A 15,678-nucleotide genomic window follows, 5' to 3' on the forward strand; every position below is an offset into this window, starting at 1 on the left:
ACTATTTTGTTGATAGCAATGCCTCTGCTGCTTCAGGCAGGTGAAGATTTATATATATATATGTTAGAGGCCCAGTGCACAAAATTCATGCATGGGGGGGGGTGTCCCTCAGCCCAGCCTGCACCCTCTCCAATATGGGACCCCTCAAGGGATGTCCCAACTGTCCGTCCAGTGGGCAGTTGGACATCCCTCTCACAATCCAGTACTGCTGGCTTCCAAGTGCTTGCCTGCCTGCCTTCCTGATTGCCCCTAATCACTTCTGCCTGCCAGCCTGATCACCCCCTAACCACTCCCCTGCCCACCTGATTGATGCCTAACTGCTCCCTTGCCAGCCTGTTTGCCCCTAACTGCCCTCCCCTGCAGTCCTGGTCACCTCTAACTGCCCTCCTCTGCAGGCCTGGTTACCCCCCCCCCCAACTGTTCTCCCCTGCAGGCCTGGGTTTCCCCCAAATGCCCTTCCCTGCAGGCCCCATCGCCCCCAACTTCCCTCATCTGCCGCCCTTGTCACCCCTAACTGCCCTTCCCTGCAGGCTTGATTGCCGCCAACTGCTTTTCCTTGCAGGCCTGGTCCCTCCCAACTGCCCTTCCCTGCTGGCCATTTTATTGGCCATCTAGTGTCCACACAGGGGCAGTCATCTTGTGTGTTGGAGTGATGGTAAATTTGCATATTATTTTATTAGATAGGATAGAGGCCTGGTGCACGGTAGGGGCCAGCTGGTTTGTCCTGAAGGGTGTCCCGGATCAGGGTTGGGGTTCCTTTGGGTGTGGGGTGGCCTGGTGAGGGGCCTGTGGTGATTTACAGGCCTGCCATGCCCCCTGGCGACCCAAGCAGAGGCCCTGGTATCTAGGATTTATTTATCTTCTATAATTGAAACTTTGTAGCCTTGAGCAGAGCCAAGCCTCCTGCTCGCTCCATGGCTGCCGCCATTTTTGTTGGGATTTATTTATCTTCTATAATTGAAACTTTGTAGCCTTAAACAGAGGCCTTAAACAGGCCAGGGCTGCAGAAACTTGGCTTCCTCCATCGCCGGTGGCAACTCCAGCCTCCTGCTCTCTCCAGCTCCGTGGCTGCTGTCATTTTTGTTGGGATTTATTTAACTTTTATAATGAAACTTTGTAGCCTTGAGTGGAGGCCTGACCTGCCAGGGTGTGCAGAAAGCTTGTCTTCCCTCGTTTCCAGGGAAACCCAAGCCTCCTGCTCTCTGTGTGGCTGTAGTCATCTTGATTGGGTTAATTTGCATACTCGCTCCTGATCGGCTGGTGGTTGTGACTTGTGGGTATGGTCAATTTGCATATTACTCTTTTATTACATAGGCTATTCTTTTCCAAGTATAAGGGGCCTTGGAGTGAAATAGTACAGGATTCTAGCTCCTGATTTTACACTTATTATGTAAGTGACCTTGCAGGATTATTTTTTAGGACTAGAGGTAATGAATAATTAAAGCATAGAGACATAGTCAGCAAACTGTGATTCTTTGACCCTTTGAGTGTGGCTCTTCCACAAAATACCACAGCCTGGGTGAGTCTATTTTGAAGAAATGGCATTAGAAGAAGTTTAATTTTAAAAAATTTGGCTCTCAAAAGAAATTTCAGTCATTTTACTGTTGATATTTGGGTCTGTTGACTAATGAGTTTCCTGACTACAGGCATAGAGCATTCTGTCTTATTTTTATTTTAAGCCAAGCATTCTGGAATATATCTAGAATATAGCTAGAATCTGAAAACTTCTCACAACCTTTTGAACTATTTACATCTGGGTTGAAATGATCACTGTCTCTTGCCTTGATTATTTTTAATTGTGTTTATCTGATCTCCTACCACGCATCCCTGGCTAACCATCAAACATTCCAGCATCCCCTATAACAGTGGTTCTCAACCTTTCTAATGCCTCGACCCTTTAATACAGTTCCTTTTGTTGTGGTGACCCCCAACCATAAAATTATTTTTGTTGCTACTTCATAACTGTAATTTTGCTACTGTTAATGAATCGTAATGTAAATATCTGTGTTTTCCGATGGTCTTAGGCTCTACAGCAGCGACCCACAGGTTGAGAACTGCTAGCAGGGTCGTGGCAGAGAAGGGCAGTTAGGGTCAATCGGGCCGGCAGGGGAGCAGTTAGGCGTTGATCAGGCTGGCAGGGTAGTGATTAGGTGGTGATCAAGCTGGCAGGCAGAAGCAGTTAGGGGCAATCAGACAAGCAAGCATGTGAGCAGTTGGGAGCCAGCAGTCCTGGATTGTGAGAGGGGTGTCTGACTGACCTTGAGGGGTCCCAGATTGGAGAGGATACAGGCTGGGCTGGGTGACACCTGCCCCTTTCACCCCTTGTGCATGAATTTCATGCACCGGGCTTCTAGTTGTATATAAGAGGTATATGAAACTTTTAAATTTATAAGCGTTTACAATTTAATGAAGTGCTGGAGTACACATACCAGTATACTATGGGACTCTCATTATTATTATTATTTAGATGAATTGAAGCTTTTCATTTTGACATTTTTTCCACTTTGCTAATTTTGTTACTATAAGTGGAACCCAGTCATTGATCACTTCTTTATTCTACTTCAATCTGCTTTTGCCCAGGACTTCAGGAATTACCAGTATACATTGCCAATAGTTCAAGGTTTGGTGGTTGATATGGAAGTTCGGAAAACCAGCATCAAAATTCCCAGCAACAGATACAATGAGGTAAGATTTATCATGAGGCATATTTTTCACATGCGTGAATGAAGTTGAAAAATATGGGATTATTTATAAAGTTTATTTTTAATTAATAGACAGTGAAATCAGTCCATAATATTGTATGACCTAGATCAATGATGAGAAATTTTACAATTAGCAAGATATTAAATTTGTGATTTATTTAGTCATTGATTGTGTTTTTGACCTTTGCATGCTGTGATAATCAGTGATAGATTTGCATTCTGATCAAGATATAAAATAAACTTTATTATATTCACGGTGGAATCTTTTCATTTTTCCTTTATTGTAAGTACATGTTATTTTTGACTGTCTTTAATATTTTAGCACAGGTCGCTCTAAGTCCCAAAATGACATTTAAGTAAGATTCCAAAAGCAAATGATTGCATCTTAAATTAAGCTGTATCGTGTAAATAAAATGAAATTGTGCATACTATATACATATTAACAGTTGTATAAACTTTTACCTATTTGTCATGTGAAATCTTTCTTGAATTTAAAATGTTCTTAAGATAATTTCTGAAATGTCTAATAGTAAACATTGTGACTTAAAATAAGTGTTATTTTAAAATTTAGCTTGATATTATAATAATTAAAATGTGTTGTTTGTGTAAAGTTGTTGTTTTATTAGGCAAGATGATAACTCCCTGATCACTTCTTTCACTACTTCTTGATATGAAATAATTTCCTCCTTCCCTCTCTTTTTTTCTTCTTTTATTTTTATTCCTTCTTTATTCAGACTTCTGTTTACTTATTCACTTGTACATTCAATAAACATTGTGTACTTGTTATGTACTTAGAATCACACAAATGTTTTATTGGACTTAAAAAGCTCAGGATTCTGCATTGAGAGAATGATCTATGTTAAGAAAGCCTTTACTTATGGCTTTCTCTGTGATGGCTTTTTTCAGGAGAATGGAAAATAGTAGCTAGTGTATGCTTAATTTTTTCTGGGATACGACTAGCAGTTTTTAGCTTTTAGTCCTACCTGGAAATAAATATCAAGCATTAATATACTAGAGTAGGTAGAGGCAAATCTTCAAAGTGAATTATAAAGAGATTATGCTTTGAAAACTTGTTTTCTAATATTTGAAGTTTTATTATTTGATTCACATTGATTAAGCACATTCTGTGTTATGAATTACAAAGATGAGTAAGAATATTTTGCTTGCCTTGTGGAAGCTTACTGTCCAGAAGTAAGATGATCAAATATTATCCCCAAACCGATAACATACATTACTATACTTGGTGTTTGCATGATAGTGCTTTGTGTTGGGAATTGGGTCTGCTTAGTATATCTGCAAAAGCTATGAGGCTTCCCATGGTATTTCAGTACTGACTGATGACATTCATGATAACAGCTGTCATTCATATTATTTGTTTTAATCTGAATTCTGTCTTCTAGGTTTATGATTGTGCAGTTTCAGAAATCTTTGTTCAAAAATCATAACCACATTTCTTGTCATTTATTACATTTCATTTTCAATAAAGTTCACCAATTATCAGTTATTTTTCTTACGTGATTTAGCAGACTGACTTCTAATTCAATTTTTGTTTCAATTCAACATAATTGTATCTCTCACAATCTTGGAAAGTTGAACTGTGTTGTGTCTAATAAGTCTTCATATTTGAAAAAGCATATTTCTTTTAATCAACCACAACATTCTACTTTTCCTCTCATTCATTTTTTCATTTATACCCATAGTCTTTCTTATTACTTCCTAACCTGTGTTCCTTTTTTGCTCTATAGCCCTTGCACAAGCCATATTATCGATGCACACTTCCCCTCTTCACCTACCTAACGCTCACTCATTTTTAAATTTTTTTATTTTTGTTAACTCTCTCACCCGAGGATAAATATCCATTGATTTTTAGAGAGTGTGAAAGTGAGAGGGAGAGACAGAGAGAGAAACATTGATGTGAGAGAGTCACATTGATTGGTTGTCTCCTGCATGCACCCCAACTGGGGCTAGAGATTGAGCCTGCAACCAAAATATGTGCCCTTGGCCAGAATCCAACCCAGGACCCTTCAGTCCACAAGCCAACGCTCTATCCACTGAGCCAAATCTGTCAGGGCTAATTTTTCAGTTGTCAATTTCAAACACATTTTCTTAGAAAGGCTTTAACTGCCAACTGGGATAATCCTCCTTGTTATAAGCATTCCTAGAAATCCACATCTGTGTGCAATACTCACTACAGATGGCCCTAAAATCTGAGGAGTGTTATACATTTCTTTTCTGTTAGGGAGGAGGAATGGATAATCCTCTTGGCTTAAAGAATAGTAGGAGTTGGTGAAATATGCAAAATAGAACATGGAAGTGGTATTCCATTTACTATTGGTTAGCTATTCCTTGCGCTATATATGGAAGACAATGTTTAACCACTGGTATAAATTAAAATAAAAGGATCCCCAAGAAGAAGCCCTAGATGTTGTACCTCCATTGACTGCAACAGGAAATAACTGCTGAACACTGCTTTCTCAGAATAAGATTGTCCCTTCTCCCATGAACAGTGGCTCCAGAACACTGCTGCTAGCCAAATCCCTAACTCCCTGACTCCCAGCACTCACAGCCTTGCTGCCACTTTTGGTCTTAAAACCACCAGCTCTAATCTCAGATGTTCAAGCACTATAAGAAGTCCTGGGCTCCTGAGGCATCTTCCATCCTCACAATTGTAATATCTATCAATGTTCATCTCTCACTCATTTCAGAATATCCCAAACTTAGTCCTTTTAAGTTCATTTGTCTCTGACCATTTCCTTGGTGATCTGTCCAGTCCTCTGGCTTTAAATACTGTCTCTCTGCTGATGTCTTCTAAGTGTTCTCCAGCCTGAATCTCTCTCCTGTTTTGTGGACTTGAGTGTCTTACTGCCCATTTGACAGCTCTGTTTGCGTAGGCATCTCAAGCTTAGCAAGTTCAACTCTGACCTCTTACTCTCCCTCAAAACCTGTACTTCATGTAGCATTCCATAAGTTAATGACAGTGCAGTCCTTCCTGGGAGTCATCTGTCTTTTCTTTCATATCCCATGTTTAATCTGTCAAGAAATTCTGCTGGCTCTACCTTCCAAATATATCTAGAATCCAACCTCCTCTCACTCCTTGGACCTATCTTAATCTCTGCCCTGGGTTTGTTCAGTAGCCTTCCCATTGGGACCTTTCCCCCATCAGTCTAGTCACAGCACAATAGCCATAGTGATCCTGTTTAACCTAAGTCAGATCATACCACTTCTCTGCTAAAAATCCTCCCAAGATCTTTTATCCCAGTCAGAATAAAAGGTGAAGCCCTAAAAAAAAATAAAAAAAAAAATAAAAAAAATGGAGGAGTCCTTAGTCTTTTCTATTATTTGTATTTCTTAACCCATTACTTCTCTAACCTAATTTCATAGACCTCTTCTTTTTCTGTCAGTCAGCTCCAGCCACACTGTCCTTAATGTTCCTTGAAACTACCAGGCATGCTACCACTCCAGGGCCATTGTTCCCACTGTTCTAAGGCCTATAAGCTCTTATTGAGATAATCCCTCTCACTTTTCACTAAGGCCTTTTCTCACTATCCTATTATTTATTTGTTTGTTTGTTTATTTATTTTAAGTTTCAAAGTGAGGAAAGGAGAGGGGGGGATAGAAACATCAATGATGAATCATTGATTGGCTATCTTCTGCATGGCCCTTACTGGGGATCAAGCCTGTGATCTGGACACTTGCCCTGACTGGGAATCGAACCCTGACCTCCTGATTCATGCATTGATGCTGAACCACTGAGCAACACTGGCTGGACTGACTATCCTATTTCAAGTGGCCAGTCCTCCTGGTCCTACTTATTTTTCTATTTAATACTTATTAATTTCTAAAATTTTATGTATCTTTTTTATTGTTTTTGTTTTTTCCCCTTACACAAGAATTTAAATTCTATCTATGAAGGAAGGGATTTATTAAATAAATGAAGTACTAACACAGTGCCTGGTATATATCACATGCTCAATAAGTATTTGCTAAATGAATGAGCCAAGGTTCATAGTTAATATGTAGACACATAGAACTGGAAGGTGGGTGCTAGCTACTGGACACAAGTGAACTCCAGCTAACTATTGAGATAAATATTTGTATTTTTCCTAAATATCTCCAGGAAAGGATATTGCCCCTTTCCCCCTGTTCCTTCAGCAGTCAGCTATGTTCCCTTCTTCATTCTATTTCTGTTTCTTCACCCATGCTTTTCTCTATATCCAAAGTGTTCTTCCTATGTACCTGACTTCAAAGCCACTTCAAATGATCCACTTTAGAGAATTCCCTAGAATTCTCCGTGTCCCATTGTCATTCTTTCTTCCCTGTTTTCCCAGATTTCTGTATACATGTAACATGGATAGCTGATTAGTATGAACCCCCTCCGGCTCTCTGTATCTTTCATTCTTCATTGTGTCCATGGTATGGTGGTTTGCTTTCATAGATTTCCATGCCTCTGTGATGGACCCTCCTCTCTGAAGTTCTTGTGACTTGATAAATACTTATAGAATTAAACATTAAAACTTCTTTTATTGGATACCTGACCTATGTGACACTGCAGTTATAAGTGAACCAAAAAAATTTGTAATTGTGTTAACAGTTACTCTCAGTACAATCCCATGAATAAGACAAACCCTCCAAATCCATCCCTGCTTTTATGGTTTACTAATCAATGTACTGAGCAAATATTTATTGAATACCTTCCATGAGGAAGGCCCTATGCTAATATGCCTTACACATTATGCACAAGTTGTATGGCTGTTCCTCAAGACCCACTTAACTTGTCCTACATAAGCCCTTTCCACTTCAATCAAAAGGCTAAATCAGCTGTCATTTTTAACATGTGATCTCAGAGAGGAAGTTGAAAGATGTGATATATTAATTCAGAGATGGATTAGATATAACAACTCCTCACATATCCCTCCTGCACAATAATTTCTAGAACTGTATTCTTTTTTCTTATTTCTTTATTGATTAAAGTATCACATATTTGTCCTCAACCCCCTCTCCCATTCCAATCCCCCGCCCCTCCCCACTCATGCCCTCATTCCCCCCCCCCCCCCCCCATTGTCCTTGACCACTGGTTAGGCTCATACGTAAGCACACAACTCCTTTGGTTGATCTCTCCCTTTTATCCCCACCCTCCCACTGAGGTCCAACCATCTGACCCATGGCTCCTTATCTCTGGGTCTGTTCCTGTTCATCAGTCTGTGTTGTTCATCATTTCCCCTAGATGAGTAAGATCATGTCCTATTGGAAATATACTTATAAGAACCAAAAATGTGACAAGCAATAATGGTTACGCTGAAAGGCAAATGGATCAGTCTGTAGTGAGTTTCTTTCTGGGCCAACAATTCTTTTGACACCCAATTTCAATGTCAAACAGTTTCTTATGTGTATATGTCAGCAACGATATTTCAGTTCTGGATGGTGGACAAATGGTGGTAATACAGGTCTGACCCTCTCTGGTTTGGTCCTGGGCAACCTGCAGTGACACACAGCTGCTGACTGCTGTTATGGCAAGTGGACGTCAGAGTCTTCCCTCTCTGGACTGCGTCTCTTCTGTCTTCATGGCTGGAGCAGTCCTGTCAGTTCCTCTCCGTTGCCAGAATCCTCATGGTCTCAGAGTTGTTTTCTGAAAATATACAAACATATTCTTGACCAAAAGTTAATAAAGGAATATTTTCTATAAATTTGACTTGGGATCCTTTTTCATTTTTTGCCCAAATGATTTTCCTCTGGCTTGTTTTGACACCATGTGTGTTTTTCATGGGTGTCTTGCTGTTAGCATTACAATTAATTTTCTAAAGTACAAATTTTTTAGGTGTAATTTACTTATAGGATATTTTTCCTTACATGATATTCTTCTACTTTCCCCCTTTTTTGATTTAAATAATAGGAGGCTTTTGAAAATTTTATAATGTAGTCTTGATAGCTTTTAAACTTTAATTTTTTGCACTATAATATGACTGCTTTAGGTTCATTGTCTATTGTGCAATTTTATCATGAGATGAACTACCAATAAAAACTTTAGTTAACATTTTAGGAACAGCTTTTAGTACAATTAATTTTTCTAGAATATTCACTTATTTCAATTAGCCAGTTTAAATTAGCCTGAAAACTTACCTACTATTTTACTGTCAAAGTTACTACTCTAAAACAACCTAATTATTATAATTATTAGTAAATTGTAAATATTAGTGGAAAGGATTATTTGCCTTCTTCAGTAGGCCCTGAGCATTCCTGGTGGTAGGCTGGATTTAGATATCAAAAACCCACTTACCCACATGGGTACAAGACAACTCAAACAAGTCTTGTTGTAGTGAGAGGGAAGCTGCTGTCAATCAAGTCTCTGTTACCCGGGTCCCAGTTTGAGCTGGGCATGGGAAGCTAGGCAGCCATGGGGGCAGGAGACTTCCCTCAGCAGGGGTGAGGGTTCAGGCCCCTGCAAAGTTGGAGGGGGAGTGTAGAACTGTATTCTTTAATTGGCTCTTATGATCTTCATAAATGGGTAGATTGCAGTGGTGGGAAATACAAGAAAATAAGGCGAAAGTATTACTTCACTTGCTATCTTAAAATGGTTCTTCGAAGATAAGACCCGTGTAGAGTTATCTCTGCCTAGCTCGTGATTGGTGCTCTGTAGATGTTTGCTATTTTGCACATACTATTAACACAACAGTTATTTTCCTTCCTGTTATCAGTATGTCATTGTCACCAATTTGCGATCTCTTAGGAATCCCATTTTCTCAGAGGTACTGGGTTGACTTATTAGATGCAGACATTAAGGTTGCTTTACAATTTTATAATGAGGGTGGAGGAAACACACATTTTATTTAACCATCAGTGCTTATTATGTCCTTGGTGCTGCTCTAGCACTTTACAAATACTTATTTAATCTTCATAATTGTATGAAACAGTAACTTTTATTATGTCGTTTGATAGAGGATAAAAGTGGCACATGGAGAAATAAAATAACTTACACAATCAGTAGAAAGCCAGGATTGAAATATAGGCAGTCTGGCTTGAGTCCTTGCTATCAGTCTTAGTCCAAGTCTGGATGTGAATAACGCCATATAAGAAATAGGAAGAATGTGCTATGGCATTTCAAAAAAGGGAGTAGTCACATTGGTGTCTGATAGGAAGTAAAGAAGGCTACATGCAGGAATTAGCGTTTTACTAAGCTTTGGCTTGGGGGGCAGCTTTGTCAGGTGCTTGGGTATGGGAGCAGAAGGGGTAGGCTAAGTAATAGTATATGCTGAAGCTCACAGATGGGAAATAGCAATGCACCAGGAAGTATTCCTGCATATAAGGATACAGTCAAGAGGAAAGCAAGACAGAGCTGGTTTGGGGCCAGAGCAGCACATAGGAAGCTCAGGATTTTGAGTGGAGGAAAAGGTGAAGTAGTGACTTGAGCAGAGCTGCGCTTTGGTAAGTATGTAAATAGTGTGTGGAATGAATCAGAACTGATAGAGATAGGGAGTGAAAAAATAAGCTATATGGTTATTATGTCCAGAAAAGAGATAATTAGGTCTTGAACTATGGTGCAGATAGTGATAGATATGAGATAATTATGCTCTAACCACTGAGAACTATGGTGCAGATAGTGATAGATATGAGATAATTATGCTCTAACCACTGGGCCAGAATTTGAATTGATAAAACAGAAAAGGCACAACTAAAATGGGAAATCAGGTATTTGTATTAATCATCATTTGACAAGTATAAGTTTACTTACGGTCGCAAAGGTCCTTTGAATATCTGGGATACTCTCCTCTTGGTGTAAATGAATGATTTAAGAGGGGGGGAAATCTTTTCCTTTCTAAAGAAATAGGAAGTTTTTTATCTCATTGGACTTGAAGTTGACATTCAGAGAAATGATTTTCTTAGAGCCTAGCTATTTATTCAGAATGTCTGAATTGAAAATATTTCTTAGCCGAGACCGGTTTGGCTCGGTGGATAGAGCGTCGGCCTGTGGACTGAAGGGTCCCAGGTTCGATTCTGGTCAAGGGCAGGTACCCTGGTTGTAGGCATATCCCCAGTGGGGTGTGTGCAAGAGGCAGCTGATCGATGACTCTATCATCAATGTTTCTAGCTCTCTATCTCCCTTCCTCTCTGTACAAAATCAATAAAAATATATTAAAAATATGTATATATTTCTTAAATCTGCTTAGTGTAGACAAATGAGAAACCTCTTCAGCCTAATGGTTTAGAAGAAATTATGGGTATAACATTCTTTTAAATTGTTACATATGATTATGTCAGTTTCTTTCACATTTTACAAATATAAATTACAAGTGAGAGCCTACGTTAGGGTGTTGACTTTTCTTTTTAAATATATATTTTTATTGATTTCATAGAGGAAGGAAGAGGGAGAGAGAGATAGAAACATCAGTGATGAGAGAATCATTGATTGACTGCCTCCCACAAGCCCTCACTGGGGCTTGAGCCCGCAACCCAGGCATGTGCCCCTGATGACTTTTCTAAGTAGGAATCTTCCATCTGACTTTGTCTTGTTTGCCAAAGACTTACTTAAAAGTAATCCTTGCCCTAGCCTGGTGGCTCAGTTAGTGGGTCATCCCATGCACCAAAAGATCGCGGGTTCAATTCCCTGTCAGGGCACATACCCAGGTTGAGGGTAATGGGAGGCAACTGATCACTGTTTGTTTGTTTGTTTGTTTGTTTGTTTGTTTCTTTCTTTCTTTCTTTCTTTCTTTCTTTCTTTCTTTCTTTCTTTCTTCCTTCCTTCCTTCCTTCCTTCCTTCCTTCCTTCCTCCCTCCCTCCCTCCCTCCCTCCCTCCCTCCCTCCCTCCCTCCCTCCCTCCCTCCCTCTCTCTCTCTCTCTCTCTCTCTCTCCTTTTCTCTCTCTCCCTCCCTCCCTCTCTCTCTCAAAAATAAACATATCCTCAGGTGATGATTTAAAAAAAACCTGATAGAAGAGGTTTGGACTGATGAGGTTGATAAATGTCAGTGTGAAGGAAATATTTAATTATGAGAGGCCCGGTCCATGATTCATGCACCGGTGGGGTCCCTCCACATGGCTTGTGGGGATCTGGGGAGGAACCGCTCCCACTCATCCCAGCCCTGCTTATCCCGGTCAGCTGAACGGGCTCCCGCTGTGGGAGCACACTGATCATCAGGGGGCAGCTCCTGTGTTGAGCATCTGCCTCCTGGTGATTAGTATGTGTCATAGCGACTGGTTCAGCAGTCAACTGGTCGACTGGTTGCTTAGGCTTTTATATATATAGATTGTTTGGATGCCTCTGGTGATACAGTAATATATTAAAACATTAACTTTACAAAAATTATAAACATAAAGTGAAGCCATATCATATCTTGTATTTTAACCAAGGAGGCAAAGATTTATACCCTGAAAATGATAAAACATTGCTAAAAGAACTTAAAGAAGAGACCTAAATAAATGGGAAGATATCTTATGTTCTTAGATTGGAAAATTTAATATTAAGATGTCAGTACTACTTAAAGTGATCTACAGGTTAAATGCAAGCCCTATCAAAATTACAATGGCTTTTTAAATTAAAATATATTTTAGCCCTAACTGGTTTTGCTTAGTGGTTAGAGCATCAGACGGAGGACTGAAGAGTCCTGGGTTTGATTTCAGTCAAGGGCACATGCCTGTGTTGTGGGCTTGATCTCTAGTAGAGGGCATGCAGGAGGCAGCCAGTCAGTGATTCTCCCTCATCAGTGATGCTTCTACCTTCTCTCCCTCTCCCTTCCTCTCTGAAATTAATGCAAATATATTTTTAAAAAATAATTGAAAACAGGAACTCATAACAAGTACATGTACACACATGTTCACAGTAGCACTATTCATGGTAGTGAAAAAATGGACATAGCCCAGAGGTCATGGTGGAAGGATACATCAGTTGTGGTGTATATACATCTAACCCTTGAACAACACAGGTTTTAACTATGGGATCCATTTACATGGGCATCCTATTTAATAAATACAAAATATGCAAATTGACCATAACTCCGTAACAAAGCTGGTGGCACCCACAGCCAATAAAGAGGGAGTATGCAAATTGATGTGACAAGGCGAGAGGTGGAAGGTGGCTCTGGGCTGGAGCAAAGGCAGAAAGGTGGCCCCAGGCTGGAGTGAAGGTGGTGCCGGCAGCCAGAGGAAGGAAGGTTTATTCTTGCATGAATCTTTGTGCATCGGGCCCCTAGTTTTTAAATAAATATCGTCATTCCTCTGTATCTCCAAGTTTCGTATCTGAAGATTCAACCAACTGCAGATCTAGACAGTATTTTTGATCCATAATTGGTATCCGTGAATATGGAGGTCCAGCTGTCAGCATTGTTCTACTTGAGCATCCACAGATTTTGTTATTCACAGGGGCCCTGGAATCAATCCCTCATGGATACCAAAGGGACTGGAGTTAAGTTTTGGGGGAGTCAGAAGTTATAGGTGTATTTAAAAAAATATATATTTTATTGATTTTTTACAGAGAGGAAGGGGGAGAGAGAGAGAGCTATAAACGTTGATGAGAGAGAAACATCAACCAGCTGCTTCTTGCACATTCCCTACTGGGGATGTGCCCGCAACCAAGGTATATGCCCTTGACCGGAATCGAACCTGGGACCTTTGAGTCCGCAGACCGACGCTCTGCCACTGAGCCAAACCGGTCTCGGCAATATAGGTGTATTTTTGACTGCACAAGGGGTCAGTAACTCCCCTGTTGTTCAAAGGTCAACTGTATATATAATGAAATATTATTCAGCCATAAAAAGAAATGAAGTACTGATACATGTTACACTATGGAAGAGCTTAAATGTTATTCTAAGTGAAAAAAGCCAGACATAAGGCCACATATTGTAAGGTTCTATTGATAGGAACCATCCAGAATAAATGTGTGGAGACAGAGTGTGGATTGGTATTTGGAGAGGGAGTGAGGAGACACTGGTTCACAAACAAGGGTTTTATTCCGGATGGTGGGACCGATTTGGAACTGGATAAGGGGGTGGTTGCCCAATATTGTGAATGTATTAAATACCACTGAACTTCTCACTTTAAAATGGTTAACTTTATGTCATGTAAATTTCACTTCAGTAAGGTTTTTTTGTTTGTTTTGTTTTTCTAGTGTATTGATATAGGAATATAAAAGGTATCCAGACACTCACGTGGTGTTTTTCACACTGTGGATAATATAGTTTATAACATAAGAAGGATAGGGAAGTAAAACAAAAGACAAATTTTGGACTAGTTTTTCAAAAGATTGAAGCCATTTTAAAGGATTGGATCAGAAATTTGGACAAATGGGATGGCATGAAAGAAAAAATGGGAAATAAAAAATTATTATTAGCCTTTTTCAACCAGAAGCCAGAGTCTCAGCATCAAGATAATATAAGCTCAGATTTGTTTATTAGACACAAAATGGTGTGCTCTGAATTTTTAGGTTAGCTTCAGATGCAAATTAACCTAACAAAGATGGCGGTTAATTTGCATGCATACGTACCTGAGTCCCAGGAACCTCTTTGGCACCCAGGTCACTCCCAGCTGGCCATTGGAGGGGTTGTGGCCGGGGGCCCTTCCCAAGCTGAAAGCCTCAGGTGGAGGCTTTAGACTTGGGCAGGAGCCGAACCTGGGCTCAGAAGGAAGGGGGGAAAATCAATGGAAACATATCCTCAGGTGAGGATAAAAAGAAAAATAAAGAAATGTCATATCCTATGAAAGACACATCTTGAAAATTCCTAAAGAAAGTCATTTTTTCATGGTGAAGGGACTGAAGTCCGTGTTGATGAAATTAGCTTGGTGGCTGCGGTGACTGGCAGTGGCTGCAGCAGCGGGGTGATGGGGCTGGTGCCTGCCCCAGTCAGCCTGGTCGCCTCCTGCAAAGGGAAGCCAGACTGCAGCTTAGGTCCACTCCCATTGGGGAACGGGCTTAAGCCATCTGTAGGACATCCCTGCGGGCTCCCAGTATGTGAGAGGGGGCAGGCTGGGCTGAGGGACCCCTCCCCAGTGTATGAATTTTGTGCACTGGGCCCCTAGTAAATAGTAATATTCTGTGGGGTTTTTTTGAGAAGTAAAGGAGTTATGTCATATCAGACAAAACAAATAAACAAACAAACAAAAAAACACCACCAAAAACAACCATTCTTGGCAGAGAAGAAACAAACCCTCTTTTTTGGTTGCAGGTGATGAAAGCCATGAACAAGTCTAACGAGCATGTCCTGGCAGGAGGTGCCTGCTTCAATGAGAAGGCAGACTCTCATCTCGTGTGTGTACAGAACGATGATGGAAACTATCAGACCCAGGCCATCAGTATCCACAACCAGCCCAGGAAGGGTGAGTAATTGTGCTGATGGAGATGATGAGAATGGAAGATTGTACTGGACTTGGAGATGGGATATCTCAGCCCCGTTACACTTACTTTCTAGAAGGGTGACCACAAACAGCCTGATGAAGTTAACATTTCCAAGCTTATTTTCCAGGTTACATTGGCTCCCCAGTAGCCAGACTCATAATTGCAAATGGCGTCTCTGTTATTGAGGGGAACATTCAAAAGTATTGCCTCAGGATATTGACAGGGCCAGGTTGATATCTGAAGGTAGGAGGCGAGGCCCCATGGTGAAAATATATTTAGATTTGGGGTTTGTTGAATGACCATATTCAAAGAATGTTAATGAGTAGGTAGACAGGAGGGAAGATTTCTAGATTCAGTGGCACTTGGATTGTGATCTCATCACTTAGGAGATTGTTAGAAATGAAGAGTCCACATCCAGATCTGCTAAATCAGAATTTGCATTTTAACACAATCTCTGTGCAATTCAAATACACATTAGAATCTAAGAATCACTGCTTGGTGTGACATTTTCTCGTGTCTTGTCAGGTTGTGTGGTTTTAAAACATCCTAATATATAAAAAGCCAGGGGTCGCCACGACTGAAACAACCAGACGGACGACTGAACACAGGCTGCACGGGGCGACCAGGCCAGCAGAGGGGTTAGTGAGGGATGACCAAGC

General features: G+C 40.5%; 2 protein-coding genes across 4 annotated transcripts in view; one reads left to right on the forward strand and one right to left on the reverse strand.

Annotated features, from left to right (window-relative positions):
• Positions 1-15,678, reverse strand: part of CC2D1B (coiled-coil and C2 domain containing 1B) — a 502,063-nt gene that overhangs the window by 455,547 nt on the left and 30,838 nt on the right. The window lies entirely within an intron of this gene.
• Positions 1-15,678, forward strand: part of ZFYVE9 (zinc finger FYVE-type containing 9) — a 118,938-nt gene that overhangs the window by 85,855 nt on the left and 17,405 nt on the right. For both annotated transcript variants that reach the window (XM_084872870.1, XM_084872869.1), the window contains 2 exons: positions 2,581-2,685; positions 14,850-15,000. In XM_084872870.1, the coding sequence (XP_084728996.1) occupies positions 2,581-2,685; positions 14,850-15,000 (256 nt within the window). The remainder of the gene's footprint in view (positions 1-2,580; positions 2,686-14,849; positions 15,001-15,678) is intronic.

Source organism: Pipistrellus hanaki (genome assembly GCF_964339955.1).
Source record: "Pipistrellus hanaki genome assembly, chromosome: 2".
Classification (NCBI taxonomy): Eukaryota; Metazoa; Chordata; class Mammalia; order Chiroptera; family Vespertilionidae; genus Pipistrellus; species Pipistrellus hanaki.